Source organism: Chiloscyllium punctatum, chromosome 32, assembly GCF_047496795.1.
Source record: "Chiloscyllium punctatum isolate Juve2018m chromosome 32, sChiPun1.3, whole genome shotgun sequence".
Lineage (NCBI taxonomy): Eukaryota > Metazoa > Chordata > Chondrichthyes > Orectolobiformes > Hemiscylliidae > Chiloscyllium > Chiloscyllium punctatum.
The window spans coordinates 60,945,778-60,964,452 of record NC_092770.1 but is presented as its reverse complement, the minus strand read 5'-3'; the positions used below and the strand labels follow the sequence as shown (position 1 = coordinate 60,964,452).

At 44.5% G+C, this 18,675-nt stretch overlaps 1 protein-coding gene across 3 annotated transcripts in view; it reads right to left on the bottom strand.

Moving 5' to 3' along the window:
• Positions 1-18,675, bottom strand: part of large1 (LARGE xylosyl- and glucuronyltransferase 1) — a 498,409-nt gene that overhangs the window by 157,363 nt on the left and 322,371 nt on the right. For all 3 annotated transcript variants that reach the window (XM_072552482.1, XM_072552480.1, XM_072552481.1), the window contains 2 exons: positions 12,136-12,259; positions 8,803-8,974 (listed from right to left, as the gene is read on the bottom strand). In XM_072552482.1, coding sequence (XP_072408583.1) covers positions 8,803-8,974; positions 12,136-12,259 — 296 coding nt within the window. The remainder of the gene's footprint in view (positions 1-8,802; positions 8,975-12,135; positions 12,260-18,675) is intronic.

Below are 18,675 nucleotides of genomic sequence, written 5' to 3'. Positions count from 1 at the left end.
AGACCTGATCAGCGGATCCAGACACTCTATACAATCAAAACAGGAATTCTTGGACATCATCAGAAATATACACATAGACAAGGAAGAAACTATGGTCTCATTCGATGTAACGGCACTGTTCACCTCTATTGACAAAACCCTAGCCAGAGAAACAATAGCCAACCTGCTGGACATACAGAACAGACAACAAGACGGGGAACCTATCAACAAAGACTGCATACTCAAACTACTGGACCTGTGCCTCACAACACACTCCACATTCAACAACGAAATATATGAACAAATCAACGGCACACCCATGGGCTCACCCATCTCTGGACTCATAGCAGAAGCGGTAATGCAAAGGTTAGAACAAACAGTCTTACCGCAAATTCAACCCAAACTCTGGATCAGATATGTGGATGATACCTTTGTAATAATTAAAAACACAGAAAATAGAGAACACACACCGTATCATCAACGCCACACTCACAGGAATCCGATTCACTCGAGAGGAAGAAAAGGACAACCAACTCCCATTCCTGGACGTGATGGTACAGAGAACACCAAACGGAGAATTTGCCACAAAGGTTTACAGGAAAGCCACATACACAGACCACGTCCTGAACTATGAAAGCAACCACCCCAACACACACAAAAGAAGTTGCATCAAGACACTATTCAAAAGGGCCACAACACACTGCAGTACACCTGAACTGCAAAAAGAGGAAGAAGAACACCTCTACAATGTATTCGCCAAAAATGGATACCCTCGCAATTTCATCAACAAATGCCTAAGGGAAAGACAACGGAATGAGGACATACCACAACCCAAAGGACTAGCCACACTACCATACATCAAAAACATTTCTGAACTGACAGCCAGACTACTGCGACCACTAGGACTCATAACAGCACACAAACCAACAGCCACTCTCAGACAACAACTCACCAGGACGAAGGACCCGATACCCAGCATGAGCAAAACCAATGTAGTGTACAAAATCCCATGCAAGGACTGCACGAAACACTACATAGGACAAACAGGAAGACAGCTAACGATCCGCATCCATGAACACCAACTAGCCACGAAACAATACGACCAGCTATCCTTAGTAGCCACACACGCAGATGACAAGCAACATGAATTCGACTGGGACAACACTACTATTATAGGACAAACCAAACAGAGAACAGCCAGGGAATTCCTATAGGCATGGCACTCATCCACAGATTCAATCAATAAGCACATCGACCTGGACCCAATATACCGGCCACTGCAGCGGACAGCTGGAACTGACAACCGGAAACGGCAGATTCAAACCACTACAAATGCCGGAGGAAAGATGACAGAAGCACTTCACAGGAGGCACTGAGGATGTCAGAGGATGTCACCTAGACAGGGGACGAAACGTCTGCAACACAAATTCCCAGCTCGGCGAACAGAACCACAACAACACCATTCTTTCCTCAATTCAAAATGAGCATTCAGACATCAATGACAAGGCCAACATTTCTCGCCCATTGCCAGCAGTCATTGACCACTATCGATGGCAGACCATCCTGTTCTGGGAAGTTGAATGTTGCGCCTGGTCACTTCAGAGTGAGACTGGAGTCACACAGGTTAGAGTGGACCAATTTATTACTGAAACAATTAGGACTTTAGGCCAATTTACCTCTTACTGGCATCGCCTTTTTTAAAACAAAAATATCCTGAATGCAACTTCTTAAAATGCCATGGAGAGGGGCGAGGTCCTGTTTTCCTGATTACTAATCCAACAAAGAACAGTCTAGCACAGAAAGAAACCAAGACTGTGCCAAAACATGATGCCTTTCTAAACTAGAAACCTTTTGCCTCTGAGCAGTCCCTGCCTATTCATGTATCTGTTAAAATGTCTTAAACATGGCTGTTGTATTCTGCCTCCATTAACTCCTCTGGCAATGCATTTCCAGGCACTTATGACCCTCTGTGCAAAAGACCTACCACTCACATCTTCTTTAAATTTAACCCTGTTTACTTTAAATCTACGTCCTCTAGTAATTAGATTAGATTACTTACAGTGTGGAAACAGGCCCTTTGGCCCAACAAGTCCACACCGACCCACCGAAGTGCAACCCACCCAGACCCATTCCCCCACATTTATCCCTTCACCTAATACTACGGGCAATTTAGTATGGTCAATTCACCTAACCTGCACATTTTTGGACTGTGGGAGGAAACGGGAGCACCAGGAGAAAACCCACGCAGACACGGGGAGAAAGTGCAAACTCCACACAGACAGTTGCCTGAGGCAGGAATTGAACCCGGATCTCTGGCGCTGTGAGGCAGCAGTGCTAACCACTGTGCCACCATGCTGCCTATTGACATTACTAAACTGGAGAAAAAAAAGTCTCTGACTATCCATGCCTCTCGTAATTTTGTAAACTTCTATCAGGTTACCCCTCATCTTTTGATGTTCAAGGGAAAACAAAGCAAATTTGTCCAATCTCTCCTCAAAGCTATTACCATCCAAATCGTGCAACATCCTGGTAAACAATTTCTGGTTTCCCCCATTCAAAGCCTTCTATGGTATGATGACCAGAACTGTACACAACATGTCAAATGTGGCCTAACTTCAGTTCTACACAGCTGCAACATGACTTGCCAATTTTTACACTCTATTCCCTGACCAATGAAGGCAATGCATGCTATATGTCTTCTTGACCACCTTATGTTATGTTGACGCTACAAAGAGTTCTGCCATTTACTATACACTTCCCTCCTGCATTAGATCTTCCAAAATGCGTTGCCGTTCATTTGTTCAGATTAAACTCCATCTGCCATTTCTCCACCCAAGTCTTCAGCCTATGTATATCTTGCTGCAACCTCTAGCAATCCTCCTCACTATCTGAAGCTCCTACAATCTTTATGGCGTCCACAAACTTACTAATCAGACCAGCTATGTCCTCCTCCAAATCATTTATGTATGTTTACAAACACAGGAGTTCCATCACTGGTCCCTGTGGAACACCATTGTCACAGATCTCCAGTCAGAAAACCACCCTTTTACCGCTACTGTCTTGTCTTCTATGACTCAGCCAGATCTGTATCCATCTTAATAGCTCTCTGCAGATCCCATGGGACTTCACCTTTTGGCTCAGCCTGCTATGAGGAACCTTGTTAAATGCATACAACATTCACCATCTTGCCCTCAATCATCTTTGTCACTTCTTAAAAAAAAACTCATCAAGTTTGTGAGACATGACCTTCCCCACACAAAGCCTATTGCTAATAAGTCCGTATTTTTCCAAATGTAGTAAATCCTATCCCTAAGAATCTGCTCTAATAATTTCCAATAATTTACTGACACAAGGTTCAGCACGTAACTTGCTTGATTATCCCTGCTGCCTTTCTGAAACAAAGGAACAATGTTGGCCATTCCCCAGTCCTCTGGGATCTCTCCTGTGACTAAAGTGGTCACAAAGATTTTGCATAAGGCCCCAGCAATTTTCCTCACCTGCCTGCCTCCCTCAGCATTCTGGGATAATCCCATCAGTCCTGGGGACCCCTCCACCTTTTGGTTTTCAAAACATCCAACGCCTCCTTTATTATATTGACATGCCCTCGAATATCAACAGCTCTCTCGAGACTGAACCATCCACCATGTCCTTTGTGAACATCAACAACTTTTGACAAAAATAACCACTGCACTGCTGTACATTATAAGAGTGAATTAAAAAAAATCTTATAAAGCATTTTGGAAGATCTGGTGATTGTGTAATGCCTCACAATTAGAGTGCATTATACCTTTAAGAGCCATGTTTATGATATCATCATTGTATCATAGAATGTTACTGGAGGATATAAAGATCTCAGACTGGGGACAACTTGAAGCATGGCATGCTACTGTTTGTAACCAAATAGTTTAGCATTAGCCCTGACACTGAAGTGACTATGATTATAACACGTGTAGATCCCAGGAGCTGTAATAAAACTCTATTGAATCTTTTAGTACTGTGTTACACAGATCTAGCTTTTACGTTACAGGAACTGCCCCATCAGACCCCAAATACCTTGCTGGAGGCAAAATCCCACATCATAAAAGATGTTACAGAAATGCAAGTCTTTTACTTATTTATATCTACAGTCTTTTTTGTGATATCTTTCAACTTCTAAGGTACGAACCCTGTAACTTTTCTACCCTGAACCTTCCCAATACAGAAAGAGGTTAACTTTACATAGAACCATGAGATCATGAGTACATGAGTGGAGTACATGAGATCATTCAGCCCATCAAGCCTATACTTGCTCTTTTGCTGAGCAATCCAATTAGACTGTATGAGTGAGTCTATCTAAATGCTGGACTTGATAGTTTTCTAATTTTTTTTCCTGAGAATTTATTCTCACGAATTTGTACCTATGTATCTAAAATGGCACGGGTAGTGGCGATTTGTAAACTTTTCACTGTACTCATTTGAGTACGCGTGACAATAAAACTAATTCAGTTCAGTTCAATTCAAATACATGGCTCTATCAAACATTTATCTAATTCCAATTTTTGAAGGCACTGTCGGTTTTGTTTTCCACCACCTTGCTTTCATGTAGCTTATTATAAATTCAAAACACGTGTTTAGATAAAAAATAGGTTTCTCTCCTCATGTCACCACTGGTTCTTTTATCAATCGCTTTAAATCTGTGTCCTCTGATTATCAAGCCCAGAGCCGTCGAAAATGGTTTCTTTTTATTTACTCTGTTTATTCTCCACGATTGTAAACATGTCCATCCGAATGATTCTTTAACTTCTCTGCTCTGGGGAGAATAATTCCAGCATCTCCAATCTCTTCATATTCCTGAGCATTACATGTAGTCAAGTCCCAACAAAGAGCTTCCTTACATGTGGTCGGCATTTGTCACTCAGTGTTTCAAATCATCCGGGAAGCTTCAGTCAACAATCAATTATCACTTACCTACTGGATTGTGCTTCTTTAGGGGTTACCGACATTACAAATCATTGGGAACCCGTAAGATCGTTCAATTTTTTTGTAAAGTGAAAGGCAGTAAAAGGATAGATGGTTCATAAAATTTAATTGTAACTGGGTTAGAAGGTACTGGTTTAGTTTAAATGGCTCCATCACTGAGATCGCTGTGTTCTTCCAACACTCTGCACCCCTCTCCCATGGTTTGCTCCACTACCTGTGACTATCCTTGTTCAGCTTTGTCCTGGAGCTCGAGAATTCTCTTCTTAAAACACTCCACTTTTCTACCTTCCCTGTAAAAACTTAGGAAACCCGACTGGAAAGGAACATGGTTTATTGTTCAACACCAGAATAGAGCCAAAACTCGTGGGTCTGCTTTAGTACTTTTGTTCATATCTGGAAGTGTTATCTCACAGCTGATTTTTTTTTTAATCCTCTTCACCAAATCGCTGTGGTGTTTCTTTTTCACCTCTTCACCACCACCAGTAAATCACCCATGTTTCAAACTGAATAAAAGTGAAGGTGTCGGGTGGAATTTCGAGGATTTTGTTTGCAAGTTGAACTATTCCTGAAGCTCTCTTTCGAGAGTCGATTTCTTCACTTAATTGTCGTTGAATGAATAGAGCAAACTGAGGCCATAACAACACACAGACAGGGACTTGGACCGTGGACTGTCAGACTCCAAATCTGATGCTGTTCTCCCAGACTCCCCCAAACTGTCATGAGCAGGTGGGATTTGAACCTGAGTCAGCACACTTAGAGGTAAGGACACTACCACTGCATCACAAGAGCCCTAGGTCTGCTTTGAAAAGTCAGGCTTAGCCTAATCTGGAGGCATCGACCAAGCTATAGTTCCACTGAGATTACTCCCCTCATCATTTAGAATATTCCAGAAACCCACTTGTTAGCTTCCTCATGCTAATTTTGAACATCTGGACAGTCAGCTCAGCCAGACCGTTTGAGAATGGGTGGTCGAGTGCCGGGTGGGAGTGCCTTCTCCCATGTGTCCTCACAAAGGTCCAAAATTCCCCACTGGGAACTGGGATCCCACTCTCTGTTAAAGGGACCTTGAGTATACTTTGTGTCTGAAAGGATTGGTGGAGTTTTTCTATGGTGTTGTAAAGGGTAGTGGTGACCATTCAGTGTACATTGATCCATTTTGAATGGCATTGATAAGGACTGAGTACAGACGGCTATAAATGGTCCTGTGAAATCTGATCGCACTCACACCCAGGGTCTCCCCCTCATTGGGTACAATGAAGCTGCTACGGCTTTCTGGTTTTCCTGGCAAGGTTTGCACCCCTCAGCCAAGTTTTCAATATCTCTGTCTACATCAGGCTGCCAAACATAGCTCCTGGTGAGCACTTTCATTTTAGAAATTTTTGGGTAGCTGTGGTGCAAATTTTGAAGAATTGTTTGCCGGCCTGGATATGGGACAACTACCCGGGCTCCCCACAGGACAATGCCATCTTCTCTGCTCAACCTTTGTGATATAGGGTCTACCATTTAGGATGATATGACATGGGTTCGCCATCGTAGGGTCCTATTGGGTCCAAGCCTAGATTGGCTTGGTAGATTCTGGTAGAGCGTTTATAATGTTCAAAGTCACGATAACATTATCCACCGTTGGAGATGAAGGTAGGCTGCTGAGGACATCCACATTGGCTTCACGTCTCCCTGGCCTTTGTGCCAAGGTAAGTTCATAAACACCAACAGCAGTGCCAGCATTGGATCTGAACTGATGTGACAGGAGGAATCGCCCTGTCTTCCTCCGTAAGAGGAGACATTGCAAGTTACAATGTGTTGTCTCAGGGGGATGTAATGGGCTAACATATTTGTCGTCAGTGGTTGTTGTTTGATATTTGCAATGGCTTTGTCTTATGACATTTACCATGACCATTTCTGATGTTTTGCTTTTAGCAGGACATGGAAGATGCCAGCAGGCTAGGTTCGAGTTTCCCAGAGGAATTGATGAGATGGAGAAGACCTCAACTCTATTGTAATTCCTTGGAGTTAGAGCGCTTTTATTTTGACTTGCACCTTCCCTTCGATAGGGTGCAATCTGTCCATGTTAACCCTTTCTCCAAGGTATGGTACTTCATTTATCTGGAACATAACATTTCTCCTTTTTAGCCAGACACCGTTTGCAGAAAAAAACGCTCCAAAACCTCCTCTAAACATTCCACATGTTCCTTTACAGTAGCTCCTGAAGTTAAAGCAACATCCACTCTGGGCACCCCTTGGAGGATATTCTCCATCACCTGTTCAAAGATAGCAGAAGCCGATGACACCGCAAAAGGTGAGTAAGTGTAATGCTACAGGCCTTTGTGAATATTTATTGTAATGTACTTCCTGGATGACACCTCAAGCTGCAGATGAAGGTAGATGTGGCTCAGTTCCAATTTAGAAAATATGTGACCCCCAGCCAGCTTACCATACACGCCTTCTATGCTTGGTACCGGATATCTGTCTTAGCAAGAAGCTTCATTGACTGTCGCCTTACAGTCCCCCACAGAGATGGACTCAGTTGTTAGGTTTTAAAACAGGGACTACTGGCATGGCCCATTCAGCAAGTTGTACTGGGGTATATGATGACTCCCAATTCCACAATTCGGTGTCTACTTTGACATGTATGGCATCGCGGACTGGACGTGCCGTGAAGTATTTAGATCAGGCCTCTGGTTCTACAAAAGTCTTGGCCCTGTCGCCTTTTATGTTCCATGGCTCTCCTGGAACACTTCAGAATGACTTCATATAGATCGCCAGAACGTACTTTAAAGATCTGTTAACAAGCCAGGTAGCAAGTCCCTTCTCCAGAGGTTGGGACCTGGCCATTGCACCACCAATAAGAGGAATTGGACTGTCTGTTGCCACGGCATAACTGGGGTGACAACGGTCCCAGTGATACGTAAAGGCTCCCCAGTGTGTGTGGCCCTTGGTGTCTCACAGGCTGAAATGCAACATGCCTCAGAGTTTCCTAAAGTCTCCTCCCCAACAATAGATACAGTGGTACCTGTATCTACCCCCATGTCTTGCCGATGGTCATTTACCTGGAGTTTTATCTTGAGTGAGGCCCCTTTGGGAACAGTGATGTAATTTAGTCATATCAAATCCTAGTCCTCTGACTGATTTCTTTGCAAAGCCCTGCCTTGAGGTGGCTTCGCCTTTCGGTCTGGGCGGGATGCATTTTGCATGCTTCAACAGCCTCATCTGGGGTGAGCTGCTGCATTGAAGTGCTTACTCCTCACTGTACTGTGGAGAACACTCCCCTTCCAGTTCTGGAACCTTGCAGCCTCTGACTCCATTTGCCAATCCCCAGCAACAAACAGGAGCTGTGAGTATTATTTGCTGGGGACCTGGCTCTGTGATATGGGGTTAGCCTTAGTTTGAGGACAGGGTCATCTATGGATCTCTCAAACTCCTAAGCCACTGTCTGCCTGGGAGGGGGCCGGTTCTATGGCTTTCTCAAGGTCCAGATATAGTTGAGTCAGTGGCTTCCTTTGGTTTGCAATATTACGAATTCCAAAAACTAAGCGATCACTAAACATTTCCCAAAGTGTTCAGCCGTACTCACAGTGTTCCACCCATTTCTGCAGTGTCAAAAATTCAGAAACTGGTTCCCCAGGAAGTCTATTTGCTGTGTTAAACCTGTAATGCTACAAAATAAGACAAAGGTGGGGATCGTGCAGTCTACGATCAGGTCTATCACCTCAGCGAACAGATCGTGAAGTGTAGTACTCCCTTCATTCTCTCCGTGGTGAAATGCAAGACCTTCCCATCCGTATCTGTAAAACAAATTGGCTTACGACTTTGCAAAGTGGGGGAAGCAGTAAAAGGAGACACACGTGCCCACGGTTACACACTAACCTTTGAACTTGTGGAGCACAGCCCAAAGCTCAGCAATGTCTGTCGCAAAGGTGATGTCTGTATCAAGGACAATGACCCGTTCCAAGGAAGCAGGCAGAGTCTTGGTGAGAACCAGTTTCATTAGGCCGTATATCCCTGAGTAATGCTTGTTTGGAATCCATGATACCTCCGGCTGGAAGATAAATTCAAACCAGTTTAAATTAGATTTGATTTTAAGCTTGCATCAATGATTGACATCAACAGTTCTATTGGCAATTCCATTGGCACAGTGTTTAGAAGGAGTGCATTTATTGGGTGAAGACATTAATCAACCTGTTCCAACACCTCTGCAGCAGGTAAGACTTGAACCCCAGCCTCCTGCATAGAGGTAGGAATGCACTGCGTGACCCACATATTCATTATTTTTAATCAACCTGTCCAGCAACGATGATACCAGACCTGTAATTTGCATCGTAATGCCTCTGGGATTCCTGGACTGATACAACCTGAAGTGCTGACTCAACCTAAAGCACGATTACCGTGGAAGCTACTTCAATACATTGTGGTGTAAGAGGGGATGGGCGCAGGTTCAGATGGAGTACAACAACTTTACAAGCATTGCTGAGCTGAAGAGCAATTTTTGTAAGGTTTAACCATGTTCCACATACCAAGTCTCCTACTTCTCAAGAGTTCAGAAAGGATTTACAATGATGTTGTCAGGGTTGGAGGATTTGAGCTATGGGGAGAGGTTGAATAGGCTGGGGCTATTTTCCCTGGAGCGTCGGAGGCTGAGGGGTGACCTTATAGAGACTTTTAAAATCATGAGGGGCATGGATAGGCTAAATAGACAAAGTCTCTTCCCTAGGGTTGGGGAGTCCAGAACTAGAGGGCGTAGGTTTAGGGGAAGAGGGGAAAGATATAAAAGAGACCTAAGGGGCAACATTTTCACACTGAGGGTGGTACGTGTATGGAACGAGCTGCCAGAGAAAGTGGTGGAGGCTGGTACAATTACAACATTTAAAAGGCATCTGGATGGGTATATGAATAGGAAGGGTTTGGAGGGATATGGGTCGGGTACTGGCAGGTGGGACTAGATTGGTTTGGGATATCTGGTTGGCGTGGACGGGTTGGACCAAAGGGTCTTTTTCCGTGCTGTTCATCTCCATGACTCTACATTGGTCTATAGCCCTCAATAAATTTGCTAATCTAGTCATCTGGAAACTCATTAATGATATTGCCTTGTCAGGGATGCACGGATCCCAGCAAGGAAGTGGTACTGACTGTAAAATATTCGCCTCTCTGAGATTTGACATGCCCCCACATTATATTCCTTGCCCTGCAAGAGTACTGTGTCCAATTCTGGTCTCCCTGTTACAGGAAGGATATTATTAAGCTGGAAAAAGTTCAGAAAAGACTTACCAGGACGTTGCTGGGAATGGAGGGTTTGACTTATAAGGAGAGGCTGGGGCTTCTTATCACGAGGGTAGGAGGCTGAGGGGTGACCTTGTAGAAGATTATAAAATCATGAGGGGTATAGATAAGGTGAATGGCAGGTGTCTTTTCTCTAGTGTGGGGGATCTTTAGATCATAATGGGGCATATTTTTAAATTGAGAGGAGAATAATTAAAAAAAACACGAGGAGCAATTTTATTTTTACACAGTGGTTCGTGTGTGGAATGAACTTCCACAGGAAGTGGTGGATGCAGGTACAGTTAGGACATTTAAAAGATATTTGCATAAGTTCATGAAGAGCAAACATTTGGAGGGATATAGTCCAATCGCAGATAGGTGGGACTAGTTTAGTTTGGGACTATGGTTGGCATGGACTGGTTGGACCAAAGGGTCTGTTTCCGTGCTGTATGACCCCATGACTCTAAGTTGAGAGTGCATTTTTCAGACTCCAGTAATCGCAGTATCCTTACTGCAACACAAGTACAGTACTGAGTTGCTTAGTCCTCTCTATTCTTACGCCTGGCCTTTCCTGTGACAACAGCTTCCAACGGACAACTGCAGATACAGACCTGCATGCCCACGTTTGGTATCAGAGCATTCCAAAAATGGCTATTCATAATCAAACTGCAGAATGACGTTTGCACACAGGAGCAACAGTAGGCCATTCAGCCCCTTGAGCCAGCTCCACCATTCAGTGAGATCACAGCTGATCTCTTACCTCACTCCACCTTGGTTCCAACATCCTGAAATAACTGCTTGCAAAAAATTCAATCAATCTCGGTTATAACATTTTCAGTTGATCCCTTGCTGAAGCTGTGGAAGGGAGTTCCATATGTCCATTGAACTTTGTGTTTAGAACTATGTTGTGATATTCTTCAATGGTCTTTGATCATTTTTAAAGATTCTCCTTTGACCTGGCCTCTCCCATTAGTGCAATCATTTCTTTATTGAGCCTATTAATTATTTCAATCATTTGGACGATCACTGCTTCATCCATTCCCAAGAGGATATAAGTTAAGCTCCCTGAGTCAGCTCTCTCCGAGATAGTCACTGAAGGTCCACTGGGCTCAAGGCTTTTATGTCATGGTGCTACCTCTGAGCCAAGATTCCCACGTTCAAGTCCAGATGCTCCAGGGGTATGTCAGAATAGGTTGATACAAAAATGACTACAAGCTAAATCCATCCAGAAGATCTTGACAGTATAACTCCATTGCATACCCTCTAAGGCAGATATACCTTTCCTAAATCATCGAATAAAATCCCTCAAGTGTGGAAGCAAGTCATTCTGACCTTGAGTCTACACTGACCCGCTGAAGAGTATCCCATCCAGGTGCATGCCTCTACCCTATCTCTGTAACCCTGCATTTCTCACAGCTATTTCACCTAGCCTATGCCTCCCTGGACACTATGAGGCAATTTAGCATGGCCAATCCACCTAACTTCACATCATTGGACTGAGGGAGGAAAACAGAGTACCCAGAGGAAACCCATGCAGACATGGGGAGAATGTGCAAACTCCACACAGACAGTCGCCCAAGGGTGGAATCGAATCCGGGTCCCTGGAGCTGTGAGGCAGCAGGGTTAACCACTGAGACACTGTGCTGTGCTCAAGTGTGTGCCCAGAACTGATCACAGTTCCACCTTCTGGGACCTAAGTAGAGCTCTATAGAGCAAACGTTCACTCCTTGATATTTTATTGTGGTCCAACCAATGACCAGGGCTGTCTAGGGCAATAGGAACACAATTGTTGGGACTAAGGATGTTCTGAGTTGGCACTGGATCAGCTCTCTCTCCCAGTTCAATCCTTCCGAATGAAGTTGTCGTGATAACCCACCATTGTGAGGGGAGAGAGGTTGGAATTAAGGGAAAGCTGGAAGTAGAAAGTAATAAATAAATTCTGACCTTCAATTCATCAGCATCATAAAAGTTGACCGTCACTGCAGGAACCATCCACGTCTCAAAGAGATAGCCCAGGATTTGCTTGGCAATGGCATCAGTGATAAAATGGAAGTGCAAAGGATTTCGCCTGTGAAAATACAAGACGGAAGCATAAATATAATGTGCCCATCTTAATTTCTCAGCCACTAAAACAGGGTCGGCTGGAACTTCTGAAAGGGTACTCTCATCAGTTTTTAGTTGGTCGTACTGATAGAAACAAAATAAAAGGTTTGCATTTATGTAGTGCCTGACACCACCTGGAGACATCAAGCATGCTGAGCTTTAGTACTGTTAACTTTGAAATGCAGCTGTCAATTTGTGCACAGAGAGCTCCCAGAAAGTATCAAGGTTGGCAATCTGTTTTCAATGATTTTGAACGAGAGATGACCTGCAGCCAGAGCATTGGAAAGACTTCCCCTCACTCTTCAAAACAAACCCAAGGCATTCAGTAAAACCACCAGAAAGGACAGATTGGGCCTTGCTTAATATTTCATTGGAAAGATGGCGCCACCATCAGAATTGCACTCCCTGTTGCAGTACCAGTGTGGATTTTACACTGAAGCCACTGGAATGGGATTTGACATGGATCAAGAGTTGAGAGCTGCAACAGGTGGTACACAAGAGATTTCTGACTGTTCATGCATTTTTGAGCCGTGTTATTAGGATCAGCAGAAATAATTCGTGAGGGCTTTCCACACCGCCATCAGCAGCTCTCTCCTAGCACCAAGAATGACTTGTGATGTCTAAGACTAGTCGGACAATTGACAACACCAGGAGTCAGGATGTCTATAGTCCTGAGGCCTCCTTGTTCAATACCTGAACACATTGATGGAGGAAAGGGGAAGTGAAGGATGTTTATGGTTTCCCACAAGCTGTGGTCAGTGGCTCTCTCGCCCTAGTGATGTCATGTCATCTACTTCTGAAGAAGGAGGGACAAAGGCTGGTGGGCGAGGCAGCTTGGGTGGGTGGGACGAACAGACTTGGGTGGAGGGGGAAGGGGAATGCTGTTAGGGCCTACCAATTGGGATCAACCATCCCCTCCCCCTACCCACCATGGCTGAAGCCTGTGCAAGCTATCAAGTGGGAGAGCCACCAGAAACCTGCCCTGCTGCTACCCAGTAAATAGCACTTAGTTTTGGGATGGGTAGACGGAAAGTCATCCGGAGGAATGACCACCACACACACACACCCACCCACACCACACAAATACACCCGTGCACACACCCCTAAAATCCCACAAACACCCACACATTCCAACACAGACTCTCCCTCTTCCTCTCTCACACTCACGCGCACACGCGCGCACCTTTGCACACAATGACCTGCTAAAGGTTACTCAAGTCGGGGAAGAATTTGAAAGTTTTTCCTAAACTCAGCTATCGTTGAGCAGAAGTGGTAACCACCTGGGATTTGTAGTCATAGCTGATGCCCACATTTGTATCATTTAAGGCAGGGGTTGCCGACTGGTAGCTCACTGTCTGCCAATGAGCAGCTTGTGGCCCAGACCTGGCATTCAAGTCATGTGAGTAATTCCCAGCCACAGGTCGGGCTGACAACAAGGGGAGGCCATTACTCCTGGTATCAGTGGCTCTGAGGTGAGCTGGGTGTGGGCAGGGCAAACGGTCTGGGAGGTGGCTGACGTGCCATGTCACCCAGTGGGCAGGAAGGCCAGCAACAGGGACGGTCAGGCAAGAGGCTGGAGGACACGAAAGGGCAGCAAACATAGTGGAGGACTGCGAACAGCTGGAGCCCTGCGTCTGTGTTCGTTACTTCAAATCTTCCTCACTTTGGTTGACGTTGGTGACATTTCTGAACAAACTAGAGGATTGTGTCACCTCAATTGCTCCACTTTGGAAATTGGGTGGGTGGGGGTTGGAGGTGCGGGGGGGATCAGCATTCAAAATGACATCAAGCCAACTGGTCAGAAATCTCTGGAACCTTGAGGGGAACTGAAGAGTACAGTGACATCCACAAAGCAGCAATGAGTGTGGCTTCCCTATTTGGTTCTACCTATCTTTGTGAGTCTGTCTTCTCTGACAGGAAACCAAATTTGAACCCATTTGACCCACAGGCACCTAAATGACTCCTTCAGAGTTGCCCCAGGATTGAAGACTTCATTCCACAGCACTCATGGGCAGCCTGCAGTGTCAATGGAATCAAGGGAAAGATCATTTTTCCTTCATTTTAAATAGAGTTTTCTAATTCAACTGTTACAACATTGTGTACCCTCATCAATTCATATATTTCTCATCAAGGTTTTCATAGCTCCGGATACTTCACACCAATGAGAAGAACCTCAGATTAAGACAGAGGTGAGCACGGCTGAGCCCTATGCTTGGCTCTTAGCCTCATTTCAGAGGAAGGATTGGATTTGATTTATTATTGTCACGTGTACTAAGATACAGCAAAAAGTACTATTCTGTGTGCTAACTAGACAGATCATACTTTACATAAGTACATCAGGGTACTTGTTAGAATAGAACGCAGGATGTAGTGTTGCAGAGAAAGATCAATTCTAATACATGAGAGGTCCATTCACAAGTCTGACAACAGCAGGAAAGAAGCTGTTCTTGAATCTGTTGGTACGTGTTTTCAAATGTTTGTGTCGTCTGCCCAATGAAAGAGGTGGAAGAGAGTGTAATCAGGGTGGGAGGGCTCTTTGATTATGTTGGCAGCTTTCCCAAGCTGTAGGAAGTGTAGATGGAGTCAGTGGATGGAAGGCTGGTGTGCATGATGGACGGGACTGCTTTCACAACTCTCTGTAATTTCTTGCCGTCTTGGATAGAGCAGTTGCCATACCCAAGCTGTGATGAATCTGGATAGGATGCCTTCCATAGTGCATCTTGGTCAGAGTCACTGCGGACATGCTGAATATCTTTAGCCTTCTGGGGAAGAAAAGGCATTTGCTGTGCTTTCTTGACAGTAGTGTCAATGTGGATGGACCAGGACAGATAGTTGGTGATATTTAATCCGAGGAACTTGAAACTCTTGACCATCTCCACCTCAGCACCAGTGATACGCAAGGGGCATGCCCTCTGCCCACTTCCTGAAGTCGATGACCAGCTTCTTCATTTTGCAGGCATTGAGATAGCTAAGAGATTTCACTAATAAGAAACTGCTTGCTCCTCTCTCATTCTGCTGGTAAGCCCTGGATTGAGGATGAAGGGAGGCAATCACTCAAGTAGTACAAACCTAGCAGACAAGTGGCAGATGAAATTCAGTGCTGAGAAGTGAAATAGAAAGAACATAGAGTGACAATATAAATGACAGCACAACTGTGAAGGGAATGCAGAAACAGGGGACCCGGAGGTATATGGGCATAAGTCACTGAATGTGACAGGACAGCTTGATGGTGCGGTTAATAAAGTATACAGTATTCTCTGCTTTCCCTCTGATCCAGGAGGTCTGGGTTCAAGTCCCAGCTGCTCCAGTGTAATAACATCTCTGAACAGGTTTTAATAGGAAATGCATTCTAGGCTTTATTAAAATAGTAGAGAGCACAAAACTAAGGAGTTACACTTGTATAAACTACTCCTTTGGCCTCAACTGGAGTTTTCCAACTAGTTCTGAGCACTTTGAGTTGTATTGCAAAGCCGACCATTACCAACTTGTGGTTGGGGTAAGTTGCTGTCATCACCCTCTTCCTTGACTGTGCCTATGCTCTACTTGGTTTACAGTAGTTGGGCAAAAAACACTAGTGAGTTTTAACAAGAGGAGCCCCTTCTAATAATGTACATCTTGTTTAAGACATGATGTCAATCAGGTAGAAGTTACGTGGGTCAAGTTAGATTGTGTTGCTAAGACTATTGATACAGGTTTTCGATTGACTAGGTCTAAAGACGTTCTGTCACTCCACACTTAAGTCCTTATAACACCATCAGATTGGAAGGTGTTTTATACAGACCCTAACATTCAGCCTTTCAGAACCATTCCCTTAAACACACCTGTTTCTTAAGATGTGGAATCTTTCAAGATGGTGTAGAAAAGGCTTACAAAAATGGTTTTGGGCAGGCCATGGCCGAGTGGTCTTCTCACTGAATCTAGAGACTAAGATAATGTTCTTGGGATTGGGTTTGAATCTCAACATGGCAGATGGTGGCAATTGAATTCAATAAAAATCAGCCATTAAGAGTCTAATGATGACCCTGAAACCATTGCTGATGGTCAGGAAAAACCCATTCAGTTCATTACTGTCCTTTAGGAAACTGCCAATCCTTACCTGGTCTGGTCTACGTGTGACTCCAGACCCATAACAAGGTGGCTAACTCTTAACTACCCTCCGGGTAATTCGGGATGGGGAATAAATGCTGGCCTAGCCAGTGACACCCTCATTCCGTGAACGAATAGAAAAAAAACTTGAGTTAAGCCGATAGATTGAAGAAGGCAGAGGTTGAGAAGAGGTCTGTCTAAATATTGAGAGAGTAATTTGGGAGAAAATGATCCCATTAATAGAAGGACGGAAAACCAAAGGATGCAGATTTAAAGTGATTGGGTAAAGAAGCAATGGCTGGAGGTGGAAAAATTGTGCCACGCAGCGAATGATTGGCTTCAGGAATGTGCTGCCTGAGAGGGTGGTGGAGGCACTCAGAGTGAATTGGATTGTTATTTGAAAAGGAAGAAAAGGCAGGGGAAAGACAGCATGTGTCTTCTTCACTCAGTGGGGGGGGGGTGTCGACCTCTGGCTGGCAGAATGAACACCTGCACTTTGACAATCCTGACATTCCAGGGCAAGGTTCACAATTGGATTCAGGAAGTTTGGAATGGGTACGAAGTAAATCAGTCACGTTTCCATCATACATCACCTCTGCTCTCTCTTCAACAATGCCCTGAGAATTTTTACTGAGAGGGTAGGCGAGGCCTCAACTTAATGGTTCAGCCAAAATTTCAACAGTGTGGCACTCCTTCAGTGCTGAACTGAAGTCTCAGCTGGGATAATCGCCTCGGGGTAAAGTTTGAACTCACTAACTTCTTCTGACTCAAAGGAAAGAGCCTTGGCTAAGTCTGAGCCATCGCACCATCACCATACTCTGCACCAGCTCACACATGACTTCCAGCCTGGCTCATGATTAGCCGTAGACATCTGGACTAATGTTGATCACCATTACTTGGGAGGCACTGGGACAACAGCAAACTGGCTGCAATTGCCCGACAATAAACAAACAGGGACTGAGGTTGAAAGTGGAATGTGAGAATCTCAGTCAATGAATCTACAAACTCAACAAGCAATGAAGCAACTGCTGGTGAGGGATCTGACACACCATGTGTTTTGGCTTGACAACATAAATGATGGTGCCATTTGCGACCTTTGACCTCAGCTGCATCGTGCTTCAAGTCTCAATGCTTTAATGACAAAGTGTAAAGGCAGGAAAGAAAAAGGAACACAGCCTACATTCTGGATTGCATGGTCCTGTCTCAGGTGCCCAAAGGGTTGAGAATTGGCCTATTCAGTCACTTGATACTGCAGGGCAAAATCACGTGACCAGGAGGCGATGCTATCCTTAAATCGAAGGAGATTTGCTGCCGCTGATGGCCCAACAGTATTTGATGTAAGTAAAGGAATTGTTGAGTTTTGAAACCAGGATACCTTATTAAGTATTCTCCAAGCAAAGTGATCTTAAGCTTGACAAGCCCAGCAATACCTCTGTGTGAAATCCTATCAGATGGCATCTGTAAGCTCTCTGAATGCAAACAGCACTTACACAGCTCCACTGTCTGGATGTTATAGCCTGATGTGATTTATGCATTAAACATTGTGGCTTTACAATGGAATTTTGCTGGACTTGAGTTATGTGCAGGCTGCAATGTAAATTTTTTCTCTTCGTGATAACAAGGCCACAGAGGCCATGAATTTTTCAGCAGAGAAACTGCAAGGCCTGCAAAGAAAATAGAATGCACTGAGATGCTTATCAGTGACTTTACAAAGAAGCTATTTGAGTATTTTCAGTACATGCGTTAGCCTGCATGTTTTATAAGCTTGCACAGTGCTTGTACGTATTTTAGTAAACTGTGACTTGAGACAGAGCACAGGCCTCCACTGTCCCGTCAACAAAAAAGTGCTTTCTAATCATTTATAAAATAACTATCCTCCAGGTGTATCGCTTTTGTTGAGTTGTCTGCAGTAGACTGGCAGGCAGGCAGCTGGAGGCCAGATAGGCATTGTATGAACAAATTGTTCACGTCCCAGTAAAAAATTGATTTTTTTCCCCCCTTTAGTGAATGTAGTGATTGTAACAAGGTCAGCCAGGTGGACCTCAGAGTATGAGTTCCCTGGTTGGGGCTGTTAACCTGGTACAGTCTGACTGACAGATATAAACTGGAGAGTCTAGTCACTCAGAGCTTGCTCTGAGGCAGCGGGACCAGTGTCAAAGACTCTCCACACATAAATAAAGGCTGACTTGGTGACGGGATACAGGCCTCAGTGGAGTTACTTCAGTGACCTTTGGCTTTTCTGGGGACAGAGGTATATTTTATCTGGCACAGTGACAGGATGGATGGTTTCAGATG